Source organism: Megalobrama amblycephala, linkage group LG19 (assembly GCF_018812025.1).
Source record: "Megalobrama amblycephala isolate DHTTF-2021 linkage group LG19, ASM1881202v1, whole genome shotgun sequence".
NCBI lineage: Eukaryota > Metazoa > Chordata > Actinopteri > Cypriniformes > Xenocyprididae > Megalobrama > Megalobrama amblycephala.
This window is the reverse complement of record NC_063062.1, coordinates 35954134-35981518: the sequence shown is the minus strand read 5'-3', so window position 1 is coordinate 35981518 and position 27385 is coordinate 35954134. Positions and strand designations below refer to the sequence as shown.

Below are 27385 nucleotides of genomic sequence, written 5' to 3'. Positions count from 1 at the left end.
TTTACACATTTTTTATGTACAGTATAGACAATAATACTTGCATAAAATAACAGCAGAACAGAGATATTTGCCAACATGCAAGAGTGGCTGGACTCATAAAAGATAATCACGTGTCACTTATATATGTTTTATCTTCATACAAAAAAATAAAACAAACAAAGAAAAAAAATTGGCATGAATTAAACTGGTACAATTATCAAGATTTTTAAAGTGTGCATCATGTGCTATTATAATGCTATAATATAGTTAAGGCAAAACGAATTATAGAGGTGGCGATTTTTTTAATGAAATCCAGTCAGTTCAGATCACTTTGAATCCAGGTAAAGTGAGACACATTCTGAAACTTCATGGCTGTTGGTTATAAGATGGTAAAAATGCTTACATAAGCACCATCCCATTCCCAAGAATATTTACATAATGATAGATGAGCTCAACTGTCCCACTTTACATCTACTTTCCATATGTTCATCTCACACATTTAACAGTGCAATCTGTGATAGCTTTAACTGGATTTTTGCACGTGAAACAGTGCTGTATTGCTGTGCTGGCGTTAAGTAAATGTTTACAAAGAGCGTCCCTGAGGGTCCGGTGTTACTCATTCATTCACAAATTTCAGATCGGACCGATAAGGAGCAAGCAGATGGATATGCAATGCGTGAACAGATGATGTTTGAATGAAAAATCACAATGAAACCCAAGTTCTACTGACCAGCATAAATAAATAAAGTGCTTCTTCTCCATTTATATACAATTTCATCTACTGTGAACTTATTTTTTTATTAACTTTACCCCCTCTAAATGCATATACAACAATCAACAATTAGATGCATAATATTATTCAAACTATATTTTGTTTCAATGACAGTCCTACTAATAAAAATAAAAAGTTGGTCTTTTTGCTCATTTTTGAAGAGATTCTCAATCAAACTGTCTCCGCCACACGCAATAAGTCTTAAAAAAAAAAAAAAAAAAAAACGGTTTAACCCTCATATGCTTTTTGTGATTCAACTGTAAAACAAACAAACAAAAAAATCATTCTACTGATCCTAACATTTACAGATATTCAGAGCATGTTGACATTATGAATCTGCTCTATTTCCCCAGCAGGAATTCACTTGATAATCAAACAAGCTCCTCCACTTCTGAGTGTCTTTAAAGCAGGTTCCCATTGTGCTGCTGCAGCAATCAAAGTGTCTCAAATCATTTGATTCTTGTAGGAATATGCTCTAATACAAGCATCCTTTAGGCTGCAACATGTTCCTTTCAATCTGAAAGACAAGAAGAGACGTGTAAAGGGTCGGGAGAGACCACAAAGATCTCCCTGCAAACAGAGCCTCAGCTATGATGCATAATACTATCAAGATGTTTTGAATCATGGACGAAAATAAAAAAATGCAATAAGCAAATCATGCAGATGACCAACTCCAGATTTGTGGGTGACAATGACAGTTTTGATGAGCTCTTATCACAGACTTGTTCTTTAAAATCATATCTTTATCACAGAATGGATTTCAGGCCTGATTATGATTCAAGGCAAGTTCGATGGTTGGAAGCAAATATGCAAGAGATAATTTTCATGGTCATTATCACAAAATACAACTTGTACGATCACGGCAGACACACATCTGTACATTATCTCTCTTATTACAGGGCTACTTACCAAATGGCAACAATTATTATTATACAATTATTCTAATATACACTACTGGTCAAAAGTTTTCTCAAGTCTGTTATGCTCACCGAGACTGTTTATTTGATTAAAAAATACAGTAAAAAGAACTGTTTTCTATGTGAATATATGTTAAAATGTCATTTATTCCTGTGATCAAAGCTGAATTTTTAACATCATTACTCCAGTCTTCAGAGTCACATGATCCTTCAGAAATCATTCTAATATCAAGAAACATTCTGATTATTATTAATGTTGAAAACAGTTGTGCTGCTTCATATTTTTGTGGCACCAATTCATCATATTATATTGATCACAAGAATAAATTACATTAAGATAGAAAACGTTTAGGTTACTACTGAGACTTTACATCAGTACTGATGTAATGGGGTCTCACCTGGGAGCCCAATCACCTCCAAGTGGTAAAAAACGAGCCAATGGGAATTGGCCAGTAAGATTTACATGCCGAGTCACACCCACCCAGCACATCCGGGTATAAATAGGACCAGCATACTCACTTCATTCATATTTTGTTGAGGAGCTGAGACAAGGATCCTGGCCATTCAGAGGTAATCAGGGTCATGGCAAGGGGATGTAACATCTCCATTCCCTCCTTCAGGGAACGGGGGTTACAATAGTAACCAAGACATTCCCATTCAGTCAGTCACGTTCGACATTACGTCAATACTGACATAATGGGGTCCCTATTTAAAACACCATAGTGACTGACCAATGGGACAGTACTACATAAGGAAAATCTCTGAGGTAGGTCCTACCTAACCAGGGAGGAATGCTACTGGCACAGAGACAGGGCAGAGCAGAGTCGCCCAGGGAAAGACATGGGTTTACCGTCAGGGAAACTGTACCATGGACACTACCCATATGGGATTACCTGCAGGGAATCACATCATATGGGTATCTAGCCTAGTACCAGGGCTGGCCAACTTGGCATGCACACAAGTACTGGGCCTGGCATTGACTGCCGCAAGATGCAAGAGGAACTCCATAGGGTTTGCTATCTGGAGAACTGAACTGAAGAGCGCTCGCTTCCCATCCTTGGAGGAAAATGGAGTGACAATAGAGAACCCATGGCTATCTAATTGAAAGCACATGGGAGGACACTGGGTCCACTCTGAGATTATAAAATCTTGCAAATGTGTTTTGTGTCACCCAGTCCAGAGCTCTGCATGTCTGCCAGAGAGGCGCCATGCACCAACGCCCAGGAGGAAGCAACACCAGTGGAGTGAGCCCTCACCCCTGGGGGCACGAGTCACCTTGGGACTGGTATGCCAAGGCGATGGCATCCACCATCCAGTGAGCCAACCTCTGTTTGGAGACAGCCTTTCCCTTCTGCTGACCCCCAAAGCAGACAAAGAGCTGCTCTGAGCTTCTGAAGATCTGCGTGCGGTCCATGTAAGTACGCAGAGCGTCAACGGGACAGCAACACGAGGGCTGGGTCTGCCTCCTCCAGGGGCAGCGCTTGCAAGTTCACCACCTGGTCCTGGAAGGGAGTGGTGGGACCTTTGGGCACAAATCCAAGCCGGGGTCTCAGGATGACGTCAGACAAGGCTGTCCCGAATTCTAGGCACGATTCGCTGACTGAAAATGCTTGCAGGTCCCCTACCCTCTTGAAGGAAGCGAGCACAGTCAGTGGCGCTGTCTTCAAAGACTGGTGTTTAAGCTCAACTGACTCTAGGGGCGCGAAGGTAGCTCTCTGAAGGCCCGAAAGGATGACAGCCAGGTCCCAGGAGGGGATAAGGCATAGCCTAGAAGGATTTAACCTCCTGGCGCATCTCAGGAACCTGACAATCAGATCGTGCTTTCCCAGTGACCTGCAATGTGATGTGCTGCGATGGTGGCAACATAGACCTTCAAGGTGGAGGGGGACAGCCTCCACTCCAAACCATCTTGAAGGAAGGAAAGCACAGAGCTGACCGGGCATTTCCATGGGTCTTCCCAGCGGGAAGAGCACCACTCAGTGAACAAACTCCACTTCAAGGCATAAGTACGCCTGGTAGAGGGGGCTCTAGCCGAAGTGATGGTGTCAACTACCGCTGGCGGTAGGCCGCTTAAGTCCTCCGCTCAAGTCCAGTCAAGAGACCACACGGGGAGTTTCCAGATGTTGGGACGCGGGTGCCATATGGTGCTCCATCCCTGAGAAAGCAGGTCCTTCTTCAGGGGAATCTGCTAGGAAGGGGCTGTCGCGAAAAGCATCAGCTCTGGGAACCAGGTTTGGTTGGGCCAGTAAGGTACAACTAACAAGACCTGCTCCTCGTCCTCCCTGACCTTGCACAGAGCCTGTGCAAGAAGGCTCACTGTGGGAAACGCATATTTGCGCAGGCCCCAGGGCCAGCTGTGTGCTAGTGCATCCATGCTGAGGGTCCCCTTGGTCAGGAAATAAAACAACTGGCAGTGAGCAGACTCCTGGGAGGCAAACAGGTCTACCTGTGCATCCCCGAATCGGCTCCAAATCAGCTGAGTCTCCATTCTTCTGGGAGCATGAGCTGTCATGAAAGCATGTTACCTGCATGACTGAGATCACCCGGAATGTAAATGGCACGCAGCGACCTGAGTTGCCACTGACTCCAGAGGAGGAGATGGTGGGCGAGTTGCGACATGCAACGAGAGTGTAGACCAGCCTGATGGTTGATGTACGCCACGGTCGATGTATTGTCCGTCCAGACAAGTACATGCTTGTCGTGCAGCAGCGGCGGAAACTGGCATAGGGCAAGGAGTACTGCTAGCAACTCAAGGCAATTGATATGCCACTGCAGTTGGGGACCTGTCCAGGAGCCCGAGGTAGCATGCCCATTGCATACAGCACCCCAGCTGGTGGTGGAGGCAACTGTCGCGGCAACAACATGCCTGGACACTTGTTCTAAGGGCATCCCAGCCCTTAAAAAGGCAAGGTCCGACCATAGGCTGAATGTTCGGTGACAGCTCGGTGTAATGGCCACATGGAGTGTGCCATGGCTCCATGCCCATCTTGGGACTTGACTGTGTAGCCAGTGCTGAAGTGATCTAATATGCAAAAATCATAGCGGCGTGACCGCGGTTGCGGATGCCATATGCCCCAGGAGCCTCTGAAATTGCTTCAGTGGAACTGTGGTTTTCTGTGTGAATGTTTTCAGGCAGTTCAGCACTGACTGCGTACGCTCGTTGGTGAGGCGCACTGTCATGTTGACCAAGTCCAACACAGAGAAAAGGGATGCTCTGCACTGGGAGTGCTTTCTCTTTTGCCAGTTGACTTGAGCCCCCAACCACATAACTGATCTCGGGACTGGGTCAGAATGAACCAGTCATTGAGATAGTTGAGGATGCGAATGCCCACCTCCCTGAGCGGGGCAAGGGCATCTTCCGTGACTTTGGTAAAGACACAGGGAGAAAGGGACAGCCCGAAGGGGAGGATGCTTGACCCTCGAATGCAAAGTGTAGAAATGGTCTGTGTCAAGGGAGAATCGAGACATGAAAGTACACGTCACTCAGATCGATTGCTGTGAACCAATCCTGGGAGCGAATGCACACAAGGATGCATTTCAGGGTGAGCATCTTGAACAGGTACTCGTGAAGGAGCACTGAGGAGCACTGAGGAGCACATGTGCAGCTCCTGCAACAACCCCGGCTCATAACTACCCACATGCAGCTCTTTCACAGTAAGCCTTACCCAGAGCTGCCTTCGTCTTACTCACCTTGTACAGGAGGCGCGGACAATTCTGCCAGGTGACGGCAGACTGCGGGCACAAGTGCACCGCAACTGCACGCTCCACATGTGGAATGTCCATGTAACCCTTGGCAGCCCCGCCATCAAGGGTAGTAAGAGTGGAGGAGGCAGAAGAACTTTACCGGGTAGTAAAAGGTGGCTTTTACATTTTCTGAACCTGCTCATGCACTTCCAGGAAGAAAGGCACTGGAGCGTCAATCGGCTGTGAACCGAGCCCTGGAACCAATCATCCAGTCGCGAGAGCTCGGGACAAAGTGGAGGGTTCCACTTGAGCCCAATGCCCACAGCATAGCCGTCAACTCTGAATCCGATTCGGCATGAACAACCACTCCAGAGGGGGGCAGTTCAGCCTCCTCAGGATCCTCATCCGGAGCGCTGAATGAGATACGAGGTGCCTCATGTGAGAGACCTGCACCAGTATCCGGTAACTCGATGGCACATGGCGCGCTAGAGGAGGGGGAGGTTCGTGGGGGCAGGCCCGATGAAGAAGCTCCCACTGTAACCTTCAGATCTCCCAAAGTGCTAAAAAGACCCACAACTCTACTGAGAGAAGCCGAGAAACCCACAAGCTTCGAGGGAACAAAGCAATTAAAATTGCTACTTGCTCTCTTAATGAGGAATTGCACTTTCTTGAAAGGTAACTGGATTAAGAGCGATCGCTTGTGCCAATCAGAATTCCAGAAAGCTGTGTATTAAAGGGATAGTTCACCCAAAAATGAAAATTACCCCATGATTTACTCACCCTCAAGACATCCTAGATGTATATGACCTTCTTCTTTCTGACGAATACAATCAGAAATATATTAAATAATGACCTGGCTCTTCCAAGCTTTATAATGGCAGTGAATAGAGGATGAGATTTTGAAGCCCCAAAAAAAGTGCAATCATCCATCATAAAAGATATCCACACAGCTCCGGGGGGTTAATAAAGTCCTTCTGAAGCAAAGTGATGCATTTGTGTAAGAAAAATATCCATATTTAAAGCTTTAAAAACTTAAATAACTGGCTTCTGGCAGTTCGGTAAATGCAGAAGAGCTGGCTGTAAATTAAGCTTACAATTGTCTATAAAAGAATTGAAAGAAAACTTACCTCCAAAATGAGATCATTCCCACTGTGTCCACACCGGAGCGCACAGATCGGCAGCATTACGTTCCCTAAGGCACATTGTGGTGTGGTTGAGAGCGTGATGGACACCTGCGTCTCCATTGACTCCGGAGTCAAGCACACAAACGGTGTTACAGCTGTGCCACATTTCTGAGATCAAACTATGGCCAGAAAACTACCACAGCCCTGTTGCCAAACTCCTGAATGAAAGTACAGGGAGAGGGAGACATGATTCAACCCTACAGCCTGCTTCACCACAGAGCAAAACCGAGCGATGGATATCTGTAAAGTCTGCACTATCTGAGACAGATGAAATCAGAAGATTTATAGTTTGGCTTTAACACAACATTCAAATGTTTGGGGTCGGAAAGAGTTTTTAATGCTTTTTAAAGAAGTCTCTTCTGCTCACCAAAGCTGCATTTATTTGATCAGTAAAAACAGTAATATTAAGAAATACTACAATTTCAAATATCCGTTTTCTATGTGGATACATAAAATGTAATTTATTCCTGTAATCAAAGCTGAATTTTCAGCATCATTACTCCAGTCTTCAGTGTCACATGATCCTTCAGAAATCATTCTGATATGCCGATTTGCTGCTCAAGAATAATTTCTGATTATCAATGTTGAAAACAGTTATGCTAATTCAAAAGAACAGCATTTATTTGAAATATTTTTGTAACATTATAAATGTCTATTTATATAGACAATATTGTGCAATAGAGGGTCACAGAACACTATCTATATTATCTCTGAAGTAAAACCCTGCAAAATGAGTTCACCCTCGACTCTGTTTCAGATGTAATAATACAGAGCGACTGCATGCTAAATGAGCTTTAACCTGTGAACCTAAAGCTCCTCCACCACGGTTTGATTAATCGCGGTGGAACAAAAGTCATGTTTCAGTTCAGAGATCCAGCAGACCATTAGTAATTGTGTGGACCATCAACAGGCCAGAAAAAAGACTTTTGGGTGTTGAAAAATGAGCTATGATTGAATTAATGAGGTGGTATTTCTGTATCTTAACCCACAGAAGATGAGATTCACCATCATCCAAGCACTAATATTATCTTGCACACGCTCACACTAAACTATGAACTCGGACTCAATCTGACAAGGCAATTTTTTTTTAATGCAGTCTCTTTTGTAAAAAACATTTTTTTACAAAAGAGACTGCATTAAAACAATTCAATGGGAGAGAAGTTGGTTTGAGTGGCATTATAGTAGGACAGAAACTCAAAAAGAGTGAAAGGTGATGTTTTTTTGTTGTTAAAACACTTATCCTATACAAGTTTTATGTGCAGAGACTATCAATGAGCCATTCCTAGGTTTCCCATTTTATGAAAAATGGGAAACACTGGTTGAAAGTGGCATTGAATATTCAGAGACTGAGTATGTTTACATTACAACGATGTACTAAAAACGTAAAATGTTCCCCGTTTGCATGAATCCTTGGAAAAAAAAAAAAAAAAGCTGTAATCTGCTGACAGACCAGTAGATGTCGATGCCACTTTGTAAAGAAACACTATGCGCCTATAAACACATCCCACGCATGCACATGACATCACCATTTTCATAAATTCATATGTTGTAGTTTACACGGCAATGAAAACTGTTTTGAAAAAACAGTTGAAACCTGTTTTCAAAAGTTTGCATTTACAGGCCCCCAAAATTCTGTTATTGTGTAAATGAATGGCCAAAATGCATAAAAAAGTGTTGTGTAAATGCCCCCTTAGTATATAGGCTGGTTAGCATGACGTTAGTCCTAACTGGTAGATGTAAAAAGCATTTTTTCTCGTTGACGACTATTAAAAAGTAGCTGTATATTCTAATGAAAAAAAAAATTGAAAATATTTCTATTTCTAATATGAATTATACATTTTTTTGCCAGTGACTGTTTGTTTATTTATTCATTTATTTACTGAACTGTGAAGTATGGCTTGAGTCTGTGCATTTTCTTGCCAATCAGCCAATCAAAGAGCTGATAATAGTCACTTCAACTAGAAATGCGTTCAAGTCTTTGGACATTCGCATTTACGAGTTGTGAAGTCGTATTTACGATGTCAGGTGTGCTCAAATCACTTCAATCAGAACAAGATGCCGATATACATTTTTAACAAAAATTAAAAAGGTTTTTTAAAGTCTACACCTACAAAATTATGAATAATGGGCATCAAATGTGTTTTTGCTTTATGTTTTTACTCAATTTATAAAGGTGCTGTAAACTTAAATTTTATATATATTATATTAATTGTACAATACTATGGTATTTTGTGCATGCAAATTTTGTTGTTGTTTGTAGTTTTGTTGTAAATATTCATAAAAAAAACATTTACCATTTATACAGACGCTGAATCCACTGCGCCCTACACGCCCACAACTCATAAACTTAAGAGTTTCCCACCAATAATTATGACTTGGTAGTGACGTTCATGTCCGTTAATTTGTAAATATGATCTTTCTGACAAGACTTGAATACACTAACACATTGCTTACATTTGCTGACAATTATGTCTAACATATGTTGTAATATGTCTAACATATGTGTCATATATCGGCCCTGAATTGCCAAACAGTGGGCCAAAAAAGTGTTGACTCCATCGTTAGAGGCAGAAATTAAGAGGAATGGGTAGAATGACCAGAAGCACTGTGAACTAATGCCAGTTAATGCATAGACCTGTCTGACAACCACCATCTGTCTAATTTAGCATGCACTGACACTCAGAAACATGCACACTTATTTGAGTCTTATCCAGAGACGCATGTCCCAGGGATTTGCTTTATCATGTTGATCAACAACTGGACAGTTGACAGTATGTTACGCAATGCTGGCTTATATAACCAAGCAAACTGTAACTGACCCCTTCTGATGAAGAAATTGACCCATGCTTTGTTTACTCATTAAAAAAAAAAAAAAAAAAAAAAAAAAAAAAATCTATAGAAGAATAAGTGCTATGTAATTCATTTAAAATAAAAGATTAATCGGCTGCCTTTAAGTTCGCCTCAAAAGCATCTTTGGAGAAAGGAGGCAGAAGGTTGTTGCTTGCATACTACATACTGTGCTAAGGTGCAAACGGGTGAAGGATCAGGAGTTTAGGCTGTGTTCTTGGACACTACGGGGTCTAAAAGGCACAGGCGCACACCACTGCTACCACCACAATGTTGCCAACGGTTGCAATGACAGCCACCCACAGCCAGATGGTTTCGTCCTCCTCTTCTTTCTCGGCTGGTTTGGGCAAGATGGCGTTGAGGTTAGAGGTGGAAGTCTGAAGGGGTGTGTTGCCATTGTGTTGAGAATCCATGAAGGCTCCACTGACCGCTTGAATATGCTGAAAGAAATGGGAGAAAACATGGAGCATGTAATCAGTCTCAGTCTTTAAGTCAACATGACATGAAAAAATTACCATATTTACTTTTTTTTTTTTTTTTTTTAAAGGGGTCCTATTATGCTTTTTCCCATGTTCATCTTTCTTTAGTGTGTAAAAAAAGCTCTGTAAAGTTCTCTTCATCAGTGTCACCGTTTCTGAACTCCCTAAAACGCCTCCATTGTAGTCTTGCGTTTTCTTCCGGGAACGAACACGTCACAATATTCCTCATTTAAAATTATTCATACACAGAATAAAGGGGCGGGGCCTGGTTGAGTTAGTTAGTAGTATGTTGAAACTGGCGGTTATAGTAAGAGGCGGGGCATTTCCCAAACACGCTTGAAGCACTTGACTAATCGCATCACACTGCTCCAGCTGACCAATCAGAGCACATTGTGCTTTTCAAAAGGAGGGGCTTCATAGAGACACTAACTAAACAGAGCGTTACTGACAGACTGGGAAGAGAGGAGCTGCAACAATGGAGAATATGGGGGAAAATAATATGTTTTTGAACATTCAAGCATAAAAACCTGTTCTAGTAGAGCCCAAAAACACAATCAAGACTTTGAAGAAAGGGCGCAATGGGCAAAGGGCTTTTGCACCAAATAGTTCTAGGAACTCAGTTATAGGAACTACCCATTAGGATAGTTCCCCGAGAGCTAATTTCTGCCCCGGGTCATGTTGCATTCGCACCGGGAATAGGAACTCTGAAGCGGCCGACAAAAACTGGTGAATGGAGGATGCCGTGATCAGAGCCATGTTTGCTGTGTGTCTTGGGTTTTGTGATAATGAAAATGAAAACGCATAATTTACACAACAGTTAAATGCCGTTATCGCCATTTTTCATGTTTGTTAAGTAAATGTGTTTAATGCTGCTTTTTAAAAATGCCGGGTGCCGGTGTTTGACATGCGTTTGACCAATCAACGTACACTTACGTCACTGATAGTTCCTATAGTGCTGGTTTAGACCGTACTCTGAAGTAGGAGATCATTTAGTTCCCCCAAAAGGAGCTCCCAGAACTAAAATTGTTCCTAGTTCCTGTGGTGCGAACATGGCAAAATCTGGGTACTTATAACCAATAGTTCTAGGAACTATGAAAAGGTTCCTCCGGTGTGAAAGCCTCTATTTATATATAGAGCTGTGCAATAATATAGTTTACATTTTGTGATACAAACAATCACACTGATTGCTTTACGTGAGTATATTGTATCTATGCAGGTAATGTAGGATGTACTACATACCCAACTTTAAACATATCGCTTGGCAATAACATCAAGATAACATTAAGCAGTTGCCATATAGTACATACTGCTTAAAATGACGAGTAGCATCTGGTTAAAAAAAGCATCTCCATTTATCATGCAATTTTTTAATCGTTCCCATCTGGCGTCTGATATCACCAGTCTGGAGGTGTACAGGTGCATTCTGGGTAATGACAATCAATTTATGATGTTGCTCTTCTTCACCTCATTGCTGATAACAGCTGTTTGAAGGTTGGAGGAAAACTCCATTTTAGTGTGAAAGTAAATCTGTTGCATGTGGATGAAAGGATGAGCAAACATGTAGAAATCCCTCTTACTCTTAATTCAAATTAATGATGTGTCACTTTGAAACTAATTTCAAGTGATATATAGTTCTCTCTCATTATCTTATTAAGATTACTGAATGCGCCTCATTACAGCTACTTAAGTCTAATATGATTAAATTAAAAGCCAAAGATATTCAAAGTTCAAATCAGGTCAATATTTTCCAGCTAACAAGGAATTCTCAGAACTTATGAATCAAAGTTATGAACAAATGTTCTTCCAATAACATTAACAGAACATTTGGTAATTAATAATAATGTTCTCAAAACGTCAGCACAAAAACATTATGCATTGTTTGCTTTCCTGAAGTTTTAGTTGGATGTTCATCTAATGTTTTTTTTTTTTTTAAATGTTACATTGTTACTTTTGAATGTTCTCTGAACATTCTTAAACGCTCTCATAATGTTTTTCAAAATGATAAAATGGAATGTTCCCTTGATGTTTATTTAACCAAGAAAAAAACATTTTAAAATCATTAAAAAAAAAAAAAAGATCTGACATTTTAAACGTTCAGAGAACATTCTAAAATAACGTTTTTTATTACGTAATGGGAATGTTAGCAAAAATTCTTATATCTTTTTGTTAGCTGGAACAGAATTAAACTACACTGAATGGCAGCAATAAATCCTATTTGTCACGTTCGAGACCCACAAACACACACACACACAGAAAATACATTTGTCTACTAGGAGTGAGCAACTTGTGTTGTTTGTCACAACTAAAGGCTATTATCAGTGGTAAGCAGTGATGTTAATGAGGCGTCCTCACATGTAAACATGCTTTAGTTCAGCATAGATTGCAGCAGCTGACAGTTATATCTGCATGCTCATTTAGAAAGTAAGAACAGCCATGCTTTGAGCCTCTGTCACATAAACTCTGTGTCATGCTTCACAAATATATTGGCTTCCCTCAGTTCACCGGAGGGAATACACACGTCATTAACCCACAGCTCTTCACAGCACCGCCATAAAGGAAATATACAGTCCCCGTTATCCTTGAGCTGCTGCAGTTTACAGTAAAGATCTCAACTAAATCAAATCAAACTCCAATGCTGAATAGGTGCAATACAGAACAATACATCAAATTAAGTTTAAATTAAATATTTGAAAGGATTATTATATATACACACACACACACATACATGCATACACACACCGATCAGGCATAACATCATGACCACCATCATCACGGCACCTGTTATTGGGTGGGATAAACACTGCTCAAAAAAATTAAAGAAACACTTTGAAAACACATCAGATCTCAATAGGGAAAAATATCATGCTGGGTATCTATACTGATATGGACTGGGTAATGTGTTAGGAATGAAAGGATGCCACATCGTTTGATGGAAATGAAAATGATCAACCTACAGAGGACTGAATTCAAACACACCCCGAAAATCAAAGTGAAAAATTGATGCAGCAGGCTAGTACATTTTGCTGAAATTTCATTGCAGCAACTCAAAATGGTACTCAGTAGTTTGTATGGCCCCCACATGCTTGTATGCATGCCTGACAATGTCGGGACATGCTCCTAATGAGACAATGTCTGTTTTAGAGCCATTTAAAGACAGAAAATTATTAGACATCCATATCTTGATCTCAGTGATACAGTTGGAAAGATGTACAACGTCCACATGTTGACCTGGTCGTGAATGGACATAAATCTGTGTATCATCGGCATAAAAGTGATAGTTAAGATCAAGAGATCTTAGTAGTTGACCAAGTGGGTAAATATACATACTAAAAAGGGACCCAATACTGACCCCTGTGGGACACCAGTATGTACAGAACCAACCTTGGTCCTATAGCTACCCATAAAAACAAATTGACTGCGGCCAGTAAGATAGGACCTAAACCAGTCAAGAACTGTCTCTGACGATCCAAACACAGTTTCAAGACGATTAAGTAACAACGCATGATCAATAGTATTGAAGGCAGAACTAAGATCCAAGAGAATGAGAAGAGACAGGGAAGCTATTAGCAAGTCATTAGTGACTTTAACCAACGCGGTCTCAGTGCTGTGCAGTTTCTGAAACCCAGACTGATGGGGCTCAGATAAATTATTTTCAATTAAGTAATTGTTCAGTTGGGCCGCAACCACACCCTCTAAGATTTTAGCCAGGAATGAAAGATTTGAAAGTGGGTGATAATTTGAAAGAACATTCACATGAGAATTTTGCTTTTTTTAAATGGGAGTGACAGCAGTGCTGCTGGCACCACACCAGTTGACAAAGAGTCATTTATTAGAGCAAGAACTGAGGGACATAAAGGACCAAAGCAAGATTTAAAAAGACTACAAGGCATAGGATCAAGTATGCAAGTGGAAGCTTTCATACGAGAAACCTGCCTCGTCCATGCCTCGACGGGTCAGGCCTGTTTTGGCAGCAAATGGGGACCAACACAATATTAGGAAGGTGGTCATAATATTATGCCTGATCAGCATACATGCATACACACAGACACACACAGACACACACATATATAAACCAAATGTCAACAAACGTTACACAGTTATAAAATCAAAGTCAAGTGTTTATATATTCTCATTGTCAAAGATGCAAAAGCTAATGCTCAAACTTGCATGAAAAGGACCTTAACTATAACTGAAAACTAATTTATGACTGATTTTGCACAGCTTGCTTTAAAATCATCATGAGCCTCGTAATTTATTATATATATATATATATATATATATATATATATATATATATATATATATATATATATATATATATATATATATATATATATAAAAATGTATTATATATATATTTATATATATAATTTTTTTTTTTTTTTTTTTTTTTTTTTTTAAATCAAAAAGAGACTGGTCGCCTCCCAAAGTTCTTTGTTTTCTCCTCGTCGCAGGACTCAAGCTAAGGCAGCTTTCCAGTGAAATGGCTTTTCATTACTTCCAGCCCATTGCAAACCAAACCGAATGAGCATGAAGCAAAACATATAAAATAAAATTGCCATCATTTGGGCGAAGCGCTAGGTAAAATGACATTAAAATAAAATGAGGTGAATCAACTGTGAACATTTTGCTCCTGAAGTCATGTGCATAATCAGGCGTCCTGTTGCCACATGTCGGCATATTTGGATATTAAAAAGGTCAACAGGCACATGCAACCCCACGCAGGAACTCATGTTCACTAATGTGAGCCGTCTTGTTGACCACATTTACATGCAGTTTATTATTAGATGAGCTCTAATATAAATAATAAATGTTATTTTTAAAAAATAAGATTAGAAAATATCCAATATTTTGGATATACTCTTATGAGACACCAAAAAAATTCCATGAACAATGTATAAATAACGTTTTTGTTCTAACGTTTGGAGAACATTATTAAAGACCAGAAAACTTTGAGTGAACGTTCTATTAACGTTACTGGAAGCGGTTTGTTCTGAGAACATTCCCTGTTAGTTGAGAAAGTTATAAAAGGGCAATGAAATAAATAAGAAAATGTTAATTTGGGAGCATGCTTCTTAAATCTGAATCAGTTTTTTACAGCTGCAAATGATAATACATTTACCTGGATAACCCAAAACAAACTGCTGAACTTCAATTAAGCACAATCTGGCCATCAAACCACATTTCCATTCACAAATCTAGCCAGCTTTAAATCACAAATCAAGACATTGACAGATAAACACAGTAAGGTCATGTGAATGTGCAAATATCATACAATTCATGAGCTTGTACCTATCAGAGCAATTTAGGTAGTATATTATTGTTAGATGGATGGAAAGATTGAGAGACAAGAGGAAAAAAAGACAATTAGTGGTTCACGGAAGTAGAAGGGGAAGAAGAAAAGAAACAATTAAAGAGAATTAGTACCTTTAGGTTTCTGCTCCCGAGTTGACTGAAGGATAAAGTGTCTTTATAACGGTCACATTTCTCACACTACACCGACTGCACCCAGATCCACGTGTGTGTGTGTGTGTGTGTGTGAGTGTATGTGTTTGAGAGAGAGAGAAAATAATCTTGCCGTGGAGGATTAGAGTTTGTCTAAATTGATCTGCTTTTACTCTCTCAGCAAATCCGACAAATCACACATTATTCAGATACTGGCAATTCCAAACAGTCGAATATTTCTGCTGCTGTTCATCGATCCATCAGTTCTCCTGTATATTCAAGAGCTTGGATGTGATCAGTAATGTATGCACATGTGTGTGTTTTAATCTAAACGAAAGCATTAAGCCTTTGAAACTATTTATCAGATTGTGTCTTTCTAGAATGAAAATCAGAAGAACGGCCATATCCAGGAGGATCAAGGATCATGACGGAGAACATCTGGCCATGATCGGAACTGACCTCTCTAATATCGTCAGCTCTGAACTGAAATGACATTTTTTTCAATGTGAAATCAGTGTTGTTTTAGTATTATTTATATATTATTATAATATTTATTTATATTTAGAGTAGTTTTTTTTTTTTTTTTTTAGCTTAAATTTTAGTCATTTTCTTTAAAATTTTGTTTTTGTTTAAATGTCCTTTGTCCTTTTTATTAGTTTTTTTATATATATTTCTATTTCGGTTTGCATTAAATTTTATATTATTTCACTTATTTTATTTTATTTCAGTTATTTGCAAAGGCAACATTTCTAATTCACTTTTGAGTTTAAGGTTACGTTTTTTTTTTTTTTTTTAAGGTTAAGGTAACATGACAACGACTAAAAACGGAAATGTTTTTTGACGACTGTGTTGTCAAAACAAATAAAAATGCTGTATTCAAAAATGCTAGCCCAGTAGGTGGCGATGTGGCAAACACTACATGCCTATAGACTGAACACGTAATACGCATGGCGTCACCGTTTTCACTTTTTTTTTTTTTTTTTTTTTTGTAGTTTACACAGAGATGATAACGGTATTATTTTTAAAAAACGTGCACTTTGAAACCCTTTTCCAAAAGTTTGCATTTTCAGGCTCCCAAAAAACTGTTGTTGTGTAAACGAACGGCCAAAATGCATAAACCTTTTTAGCTGAAAACAGTGCCATGTAAAATGGCTTCTAATATTCATATTTTGGTTTATTTAATTTCAGCTTTATTTCAATTATCAATTTTTTTATAGTATTAGTTGTAATTTTAATTTTAGTTAGTAACAGCACTGCCCACGTGAAAAATAAATATACTAAAATGTATTATGTACATATTTATGTACTTAATATAAATGCCCTGCAATTGTACTTTTAGTATACTAAAATGGTATACTTAAAATCTGCTAAATTGGGATAACTAATTTTGTACTTATCCGTAAGTAGTGCTGAGGTCCAACTAAAGATATACTGAAGTATATTTGATATATTTGTGCTAAAGTGGAACTATTGCAAGTATACTTTAGGAAAACTTTAAATATCTTGCATTTAAAGACTGATATTATACAGTTATCATACTATCCTTACTAATAGTGATATTAAAACACATTTAAGAAATGTGAATTGTGCAATAAAGAAGTACTCCAAATAAAGTTTAATTATAATATTATCAATAAGTCTCATGCGATATGCAAGTAAATATGTTAATGTACTTGTAATGGATTGATTATACTTAGTATGAAATAAATGTATTTTAAATAAAATAATAAATAAAAAAATGTTTTATATATATATATATATATATATATATATATATATATATATATATATATATAACCACTAGGGTGTGTGAAACTGAATCTCTTTTTAAAATATCTTTTTAATGTTTAACAATAGCAATATAAACATGGATGCAACTGCATTGTATATATTAGGCTATTTTTGCAGGATGGATTTTAGCATGATATAATGTGTATAATGGAGTTCAGAGTGTGAACAAACCAACAACCAACAGCGAGGAACCAAAAGACAAACGATTACATGTGAGCTGATACTGATGCACACCCATGTAAAATAATAATAATAATTTAAAAAAAAAGTATCCATTAATTTATTGGGATTAATCAAGCATATTTCATTTCATTTTTTTGCAACCCTTTATCTGTTTATTTGTTTCTAAACCTCGCATTTCTCTCTTCTAGTGGCTCAGATTCACACTAATGCTGATTGGATCTCCTGAGAAGCTCATCAAATGTCATCCATCTTTCTAATCTAGCTCTATGGCACAACCAGAGTATTTTCCATTAAGACCACAATGCACTCAGATTGCAAGCAAGAATAAGCTGAACATGAAAAATCAATCCGTCTTCCACTGTTCTGACATTCACATTACAGAAACTATTAGCCTCAAGTAAACCATGCATGCCCAGACATTTGACTGATGCACAACACTTCAATAGTTAAACTCTGAATAATTTACACAAAAAATGCCATTTCTGACATCATTCATATCCCACAGAAGAAAGTAAATCATACAGGTTTGGAATGACATGAAAATGAGCTATATTCGTATACTGCAAGAAAAAAAGAAAAGAAAAAAAGCCTGTTTTGAAGATTTACGCATTTGAATTAATAGTAAAATTCCATCAAATTGAATTGAATAATTCTTACTTTTTTTTTTTTTTTTTTTTCAATTCAATTTTATTCAATTAAATTTATGTATTTAGGTTGGTTCAGAAATATTAAATAATATTTTTGTCTCAAATAAAACCATGAATTTAGATGTTACCTTTTTTTTTTTTTTTTTCGCTGTGTGTTTAGGTTTTATTTGTTAACAGTTAAATACACAAACATGAATTAACAATAAACAATACTTCTACGGCATTTATAAATCTTAATTTGTTGATGTTATTTTCAACATTTAGTCATTTTATTTTACTAACACTAACAAAGATTAATGCTTTAAAGGTGCCCTAGAATTAAAAATTGAATTTATCTTGGCATAGTTGAATAACAAGAGTTCAGAACATGGAAATGACATACAGTGAGTCTCAAACTCCATTGTTTCCTCCTCCTTATGTAAATCTCATTTGTTTAAAAGACCTCAGAAGAACAGGCGAATCTCAACATAATACCGACTGTTACGTAACAGTCGGGATCATTAATATGTACGCCCCCAATATTTGCATATGCCAGCTCATGTTCAAGGCATTAGATAAGGGCAAAACGTCTGGATCTGTGCACAGCTAAATCATCAGACTAGGTAAGCAAGCAAGAACAATAGCGAAAAATGGCAGAAGGAGCGATAATAACTGACATGATCCATAATATTTTTAGTGATATTTGTAAACTGTCTTTATAAATGTTTCGTTAGCATGTTGCTAATGTACTGTTAAATGTGGTTAAAGTTACTATCGTTTCTTACTGTATTCACGGAGACAAGACTGTCATTATTTTCATTTTTTAAACACTTGCAGTCTGAATAATTCATAAACACAACTTCATTCTTTATAAATCTCTCCAACAGTGTGTAATGTTAGCTTTAGCCACGGAGCACTATCAAACTCATTCAGAATCAAATGTAAACATCCAAATAAACACCATACTTACGCGATTAGACATGCTGCATGACGAACACTTTGTAAAGAACAATTTTGAGGGTTATATTAGCTGTATGAACTTTGTTTATGCTGTTAAAGGCAAGCGCGAGCTCCGTGGGCGGGGAGCACGAGAATTTAAAGGGGCCACAGCCTAAATCGGTGCATATTTAATGATGCCCCAAAATAGGCAGTTAAAAAAATTAATAAAAAAAAAATCTATGGGGTATTTTGAGCTGAAACTTCACACATTCAGGGGACACCTTAGACTTATATTACATCTTTTAAAAAGACGTTCTACGGCACCTTTAAAAAATATATAGCTCATTGTCAGTTCATGTTAGCAAATGTATTAACTAATTAACTGATAATGTTAGTGGAGTGTTTGCACCAAAACATGAATAATTCAGTTTTCTTTAAGGGTACGTTTACACAACACGTTGCCTTGTGAAAATAACTGAAATGCTGTATTCTGCTGCCAGGCCAGTAGGTGGCGATGTCACTTTGTAAAGAAACACTTCAAGCCTATAATAAACGCGTAACACACATGCACATGTCGTCAGCGTTTTCACAAATTCAGATTTTCAGGCTAACCAAAAAAACAAAAACGTGTTATGTAAATGAACGGCCAAAACGCATAAAAAGTTTCCTGCATTTGGTTGAAAATGGTGTCATGTAAATGGCCTCTATTTCTAATTGAATTATTATCAGAGACTGACACACACATACTGTACTGAATAAGCATACTATAAAAAGCATAGTAAGTATGCTCAGTACATATAATACTCAGAAATGAAATGTATTAGCATTATCGTCTTTGCTTGAAGTTTTCTGCCTCACCTGTGCAGGATGAATCGCCTGTCAGACTGAGACAGACACTAAACCCTGCCTACCCTCCTCCTCTGTGCTCCGGCTCATCCGTCACTGAGAGACTGGAGTGTGTGGAGCAGGATGACACTGCTGCTTACCGTCATGCCTTCACAGAGCTTGCTTATAAGAAACCCTAAAATGCCTTTAATGTAAACTTGAAGCAATGTGACTTGCAAAGGGCTGAGTGATGTTCAAGGCCTTGAACCGTACATAAAATATGAGCAGAAAACACGGCCCTATGATTTCATTCTCGATTCACAAATACACAAGAAATGCCTAACCTAACCTCACATTACCTACACTGAGATTGTTGACTGTCGACTCTAAACTGTGAACACACCTTCAAAAACTACTTTTGTAACACTTTATAAAAACATAGCCTATAAAAAGTAAATACGTAACCTAAATGGTCATGAAATATTAATATAAGAAATTATTTATGTTTAGAGAAACATCCAGTTTCACATTTTAAAGGTGCCCTAGATTCAAAAATTGAATTTACCTCAGCATAGTTAAATAACAAGAGTTCAGTACATGGAAAAGACATACATTGAGTCTCAAACTCCATTGTTTCCTCCTTCTTATATAAATCTCATTTGTTTAAACGACCTCCGAAGAACAGGCGAATCTCAACATAACACCGACTGTTACGTAACAGTCGGGGTGAACGCCCCAATATTTGCATAATGCCAGCCCATGTTCCCAACATTATAAAAGGCATTAGACAAGGGCAGCCAGTATTAACATCTGGATATGTGCACAGGTGAATCAACAGACTAGGTAAGCCAGCAAGAACAATAGCGAAAAATGGCAGATGGATCAATAATAACTGACATGATCCATGATAACATGACATTTTTAGTGATATTTGTAAACTGTCTTTCTAAATGTTTAGCATGTTGCTAATGTACTGTTAAATGTGGTTAAAGTTACCATAGTTTCTTACTGTATTCACGGAGACAAGAGCCGTCACTATTTTCATTTTTAAACACTTGCCGTCTGTATAATTCATAAACACAACTTCATTCTTTATAAATCTCTCCAACAGTGTAGCATTAGCCGTTAGCCATGGAGGACAGCCTCAAATTCACTCAGAATAAAACGTTAACATCCAAATAAATACTTTACTCACATAATTCGAAGCATGCATATAGCATGCATGGCGAACATTTTGTAAAGATCCATTTGAGGGTTATATTAGCTGTGTGAACTTTGTAAATGCGCTGTAATATAGTCGACAGCTCATGTGGCAGGGAGCACGCGAATTAAAGGGGCGGCGCTGCCTAAATCAGTGCATTGTTAATGATGCCCCAAAATAGGCAGTTAAAAAAATTTATTTAAAAAAATCTATGGGGTATTTTGAGCTGAAACTTCACAGACACATTCAGGGGACACCTTAGACTTATATTACATCTTGTGAAAAAGCATTCTTGGGCACCTTTAACGTCATTATACAAAAATATCTGACCAAACAGAATCAAGTGTTTCTGACAGTCAAGAAATAAAATCTAATCATGGTGATTTTATAGAGTGTTACCAATGTTTCACAGCTTACAGCTAACAAAAATGTTCTAAGAATATTCTGCTAATGTTCCCATTAAAGGAGACCTATTATGCCCCCTTTTACAAGATATATATATCTTGTCTCTGGTGTCCCCAGAATGTGTCTGTGAAGTTTCAGCTCAAAATACCCCACAGATCATTTATTATACCATGTTGTAAATGCCCATTTTCGAGTGGAAGGATGAATCTATTCATGTACTGTATCTTTAAATGCAAATGAGCTTCTGCTCCACACCCCGCTTTCCAGAAGAGGGCAGAGCTTGTACAGCTCATGCCTCGGTCCGGATTCTCTGCCAAAAACAAAACATCTGTTTGTTTTTGATTGTCATCTCTATCACTGTCACGCTTACATGACAATGCAGTTCTTGGTCATCATGAAAGTTAATTATCTGCATGCGATTTTAGGCCATAACAGTTTAAACTTCTGCTATATGGCTTTCAAAGTGCACACATCCGAAGCACGCACACAGAAAGCCGGCTGTCAGACAGCGCGTCCCATATATTAAACTATTAGTATTAGTATTAAACGGAACCTATTATGCAAAATTCACTTTTAAAACTCATCAGTAAAGTTTTGGCCATCATTCAGACAAGATCCGGTACAACAGGCTTGTACTAATAGTGGATAAAAGCAAGATGACTTCATAAGTAATAACGGCAATTAAACGAAACTATACCTGTTCTGTCTCCATGCAGCATATATTCTCTGGCTCTGTAGGCATCATTTTCAAACTCCGGTTTGAAATGAACACCACTACATTGAGTTTCTGACATTATTAGTGCATGAGATTGTCACTCTTAGGCTGGGAGCAACAGCTCATTTGCATTTAAAAGGGACAAACACTGTTTTTGCTCAACCCCAAAAAGTGGCAATTTTAACACATTTAAAGGGGAAAAGTTTTAAGGGAAATTGAATCAAATGTGCATTCTAAATATCTAAATAATTTAGCTAACAATGTATTTAGAATACATAATATTGACTATAATATTGGTTTATCATTTTATAAAATGTTGGATATTGGACTCTAAGCCTTTAAAAAAAAAAAAAAAACATGTTGGCACCTAAACATGTAGTTGTATTCCCATATAATAATTCTCAAATAATTTCAACTGCTTTCAAGATATAATTTCAAATAATTTCAAGTATAAGTATTTAAAGGCTGCAATTATTTTTCATGTGCAGCTTGTCAATGAAGTATGGCTCCAAATGCTAATCCATCTGAAAGCACTGCGAATGAGTCGCTTATAATGTACATTTGAAAAAGCAACACACGTCAAACATCTTTCCAGACATGAGAAGCAATTATTAACATCTTGTCCAACAAAAGATAACATTTAATAACATGTTTTTACTCCAAACTCACTTCATAATTGACTTCATAATCACCGTTGAGCATGCTTCTGTGAGATGATGTGGCTTCTTACACAGAATAAGGCATTTGTGTGTTTATTAGTCATGTTTAATTAATCAAAGCGTTTCAATCTTATGTTTATTCAGCTACAGAGAGTATGATGCCCATAGGGATGCATGTTTTATACTTCTACGGCAGGGCATATTTAATGTTTTTGCACAGGAGCGCCCTCTGGCTTTCAGACGGAGCATTTAGTACTGATCACAGAGCCGTACAGCTCTGACAAGCTGCGCATAAAGTAATCGCAGCCTTCGCCAAATCACGTGCGATAAATCATACAGCTCTAATTTAAAGAGTATTAATGAGTTGATCTCCCCCTCCTTCTCACAACCAGTTTCATCACATGAGGTTATGATTCTGTTATTCTCAATGAGCTGCATGATTCTGAAAATTGAGTCGCAAAATTGAAAATTGAGAAATTGAGATTCTTCCACGATTCTGAATAGACAACTAAACAATATAACAATTTACTAGAGGTTCTGACGAAATGTTAGTTGCTGCACTCTATTAAAATATTTCATTCAAATTATTATTTAAAAAAAAAAAAAAAAAATTGGTTTGAATGATTCAATGACTCACTCATAAAGACCACTTGTTTCATTACTGGATGAATCAGTATGGATGTAATTGATTAAATCTTTATTTGAAGTGTCAGGTTAATTTCAAAAGGTGATTTACTCTATTTTGATCACCACCGTTGACATCAGAGTTTATATCAAAATTATACACTTTTATCCCAGTACTTATTTTGAATTAGTGTAACACAGAAATAATGATAGACTACCATTGAAAAGACCTAAATATAACTGCTCTCTGTGGCTCAGTGGCAGTGCCAACGCAGATCTGAATGTTAGCACTTGTCAAAGGTTTAACAGACGAATCATTGTCATTTAGGGTGTTTGACACAAGATTGCAATATTTTAATGATTAATCGTGCTGCTCTAGCCTACTATGCATCTCATTAATGGAAACGCTGTCTCTTTTTTGGGCTATACATCATTATTAGACAGAGTTTGCATTACATCTGATGAAACCTGAAAATATTAAGTGAATAATATATAGAAATCATTTTCATTTCCTTAAAATAAATCTAACCAATTTGAACTGGAACACTGAAATCCACTCCCCCCATTTCCAGCCCTGCCTACGTATGAGTTTCACCAAGCTTAACAATTTGCTACTGTCCACTAGGGTGGCAATAATAGGCCTACTTGTGTAACACTGTTGAATTAATCCACTCTTGACACACGTTTGCTTTTTTAACCAAAACTAGGGAAACGAGAAAGGACATACTCTCTAGTCCTTCATCCATGTGCTTCTAGAGGAAAACAACATCACACTATGCAAATTATGTGAGATTGGGACAATCCATTCCTTTTTTAAGGGTTTTTTCCTAGTGGGTAACTTAGTTGACAATGGTTTTTCGGACACACATAAAATGAGGAACATCATAATAAACGCTTATTATTTTTGAAGAACACACCCAATGATCTTGATTATCTAATCTAACTGAAGGAAAAACTATGAAATTAATTTATATTAGAGGTCATTTTCATGCTTAAATGGAGAGTAGAATAAGCAACTTTACAAAATTGGACAGTTGAATAGCAGGGATGTATGTGATATGAAACTCATTTTTGAACAAAAGACATGGCTTATTTTGTGACTATTTACACTAAGGCCCTGTCCCAAAAGGCACATTTCATGTGCACGTTTGGTCTTGTGGACTTAAAATTGCCGCTGCGTGTTTGTGTCCGTTAAGTCCAAAAGACCGTAGGGTGTCCCATTCGTCATTTAAAGGTGTTTTGTTTTATACATTTTTTGCAATATTACTTGAAACTGTCTTTACTAACTGATAAAAGACTATTTTTTAGGTGCACTGAAAGGAATAATATTAATATACATCATCTGTGCACGAGGTAGGGCCTTAAAAACATCAGCCAATCGTTTACGTGATCATCGCGTAAACGATTGGCCCTCTGGCTTGTCAATCACTGCCGTGACGTTCCCTGTGAGAGACGTGCGCGGCTGTGCACTCCAGTAACTTTCCACACTCCACAGGCGCTGCATGCAATGTTTTTGTCAGGAGACAGGAGTAACAACTGCAGATTATGAGCTACCTGCGGTGAGTCCGACATAATGAATCCACTAACACGACACAGCGAATGCCGGTGGTAAACACTCGTGTTCCAATACTCGTGCACGCGTTTTGGGAGGCGTTCCCTCGAAAGGAGGGGGGTTGTTCTTACGCATGCGCTCATTTCAAAAATTCAATAACAGTTTGGTTTCTCAGTCGACGAACAGATCCTATTTATCACCTTTAAGCTTAAAGAAGGGTGCTCATGAGCGCCCCCTTTGCGGCTGCAATGCGTCCTCCATGCGCACTTCTGCTGAGCCCGCAAGACTGTGAGCTATGAAGAGGTTACCCGGCAGTCAAAGCGGCATGGGACTGCGCGGGTTTAGGGTGCCAATTGGGACAGGGCCTAAGTGCAAATAGCATCCCTTGTTGGCAAAAACTATATACATTAGCTCCGCCCATCAATGTCTGATTGGGCCACTCAAGTTTTAAAAAAGTAACACAGAATTTAATGTCTTCTGTGGTGCAGCAGTAGCGATTAAGGCTTGCAGACCTGGCTTTTAACGTGATCGGGTTCAAATCCACCTTTTGCCGAGATCGCATTTATTTTCAATAATTAAAATAATGTTCTAAAAATGGAAATAAACAGTGAACGGGTGTTTGTTGTGATGATATTATTGCATCCTGTTAATGTAAAAAAACACTGAGGTGCAAATAGTATCTGCCAATATAAAGTATAGATAGCATCTAATTACTATTTACTCTTATTGCAAAGAATTGATAATTTTACATGGTGTGAATAGAATCTATCGCTATTTTCATCTAGTGTAAATAGCATATTGCTAAGAAAATATGCTATTTTAATTCTTATATATATATATATATATATATATTTTTTTTTTTTTTTTTTTTTTTTTTTTTTTAATATATATATATATATATATATATATATTTTTTTTTTTTTTTTTTTTTTAATATATATATATATATATTTTTCTATTGCACAGGTATTGATTTTACATTTGCATATAATAATGAAATAACGTGATGATGCGTAATGAGAGGAGATTTTATGTAACATCCTCGGCTACTGCGCATGAAAGAAAAATAAAAAACACAGCCGTATATTTTTACATTATGTGCTTCTGAGTTATGGACATTACTATGTAAACTATTGTAAACAAATAAAGAAAAAAAAAATATATATATAACAATAAACTTGATTTAAACAAAAGGTGGCTTAATTTACCAGATGTTGTGTTATCTGAAACTGCTGAATAATTTGCATGCAAACTGCAAACATTAAGCTAACAGTTAATAAAATAATTATAATAAGTAATATAATAAAAAGTAATAATAATAGTTTCACCATGTTTAAGAATGGCTATCCAAACCAGTTTCACCTCATTGAGAGTCATCATCCAAGATGACATTTCTTCTGAATTATTCATTTTATGAATGTCCTATATTCCTCTTTAAGGAAAATAAGCATTGGGATTTTATATTGATAAAAATATATTTAAAATGTTCCAAAGACATGAGTTGCTGAATGACTCATTATGCATCTCTGATCAGGACTGTTTGAGTTGGGGAACAGATGTGACCTGTGGCCAATTCTAATTAGCACTCTGTCACTTGATTATAAAGGGCCCAAAGCAAAGCAGGTTGATTAATCAGCATCATCACCAGATGCTTCACTACATGAGCTTTTTCATGTGTTATTCACTATTATGAATAGGTCGACATTTATTTTAAATTATTTTTCAATTTAAAATATATTAACTGAGACTACTTAAATAAATAGAAGGCATCATTTTATCTGCACCTGTCAAATCACACCATCTCATTCCTTTCCATACAGGACTGCACTGACGCGCTTCAGAGTATCCCCCATTTTCTAAATGTAATTGATCATAATTTTTTTGATTTTGGCTTGATTTAAATGTATTATCACACTATGTCTGAAAGTGTTTCCTTTTAACTTTCTCTTGATGAAGAATATAGTGTTAAGTTAAAACACTCGAACATCAGCTACCAAAAGTTACAGTCACAGTGCTATGAAAAAACCAAACGAGCAGTGTCGCACCACGCTAATCCGCAGTAATCTGCGAGTCAACTAATTACCCTTAATTATAAATATAAAACATTTTATGACACAAAGGGGAGATGTAAATCCTACCTGTGCTGCCATCAGTGATATTTCCATTCCTGTCTTCTCCAGTCTACGGATGAGTTGTGTTGTTGAGATGAACTCTCTTCCTTGCGCGCGTCTGTGTCGCTGTATACGCGCGTGGCTGCGTGCTCGGCGCGCTTCTACTGACGAATTCAGCTGCAGGCATGCACGTGCACGCCACCCTTGCAGAATTATTTATGCAACTTTTTCTTTGACAGTCAAATACACTGACACTTGAACTGCCCACTACATTTTCACAACTATTGGGCTGTCTTTTTTGAAATTTGAATTAGTTGAAGCTAGTTTTATTAACATATCAGCAAATAGGGAAGGCACAAAGTGCTATATCTCAGCAACTAAAAGGTTTTGAGACAAAAGTGCAATTACACAAATGTGTGTTTTTGCTGACCTAATCAATAACTGATG

The 27385-nt window shown here is 37.7% G+C and overlaps 1 protein-coding gene across 2 annotated transcripts; it reads right to left on the bottom strand.

The window, feature by feature from the left end:
• Positions 1-266: 266 nt before the first annotated feature.
• On the bottom strand, positions 267-27139 carry LOC125254548. 2 transcript variants are annotated; one of them, XM_048169202.1, is made up of 3 exons: positions 26966-27139; positions 9687-9823; positions 267-1268 (listed from the first exon to the last, which is right to left on the bottom strand). In XM_048169202.1, the coding sequence occupies exons 1-3, from the start codon at positions 26990-26992 to the stop codon at positions 1196-1198; spliced, it is 237 nt and encodes a 78-aa protein (XP_048025159.1). In that variant the 5' UTR covers positions 26993-27139; the 3' UTR covers positions 267-1195. The 2 variants fall into 2 exon arrangements, 1 of the variants encoding a protein (XP_048025159.1); XR_007181690.1 differs by lacking the exons at positions 9687-9823; positions 26966-27139 and adding an exon at positions 6480-9621.
• Between the last annotated feature and the right edge of the window lie 246 nt (positions 27140-27385).

What these genes read in the sequence shown, in the direction of transcription:
- LOC125254548 (XM_048169202.1), bottom strand. Translation starts at nt 26,992, where the DNA reads ATGGAAATATCACTGATGGCAGCACAG. An exon ending in TATCACTGATGGCAGCACAG is followed by an intron (nt 9,824 to 26,965) that starts GTAGGATTTACA and finishes CATTTCTTTCAG; the next exon opens with CATATTCAAGCGGTCAGTGG. An exon ending in GAGGACGAAACCATCTGGCT is followed by an intron (nt 1,269 to 9,686) that starts GTGGGTGGCTGT and finishes CTTGTCTTTCAG; the next exon opens with ATTGAAAGGAACATGTTGCA.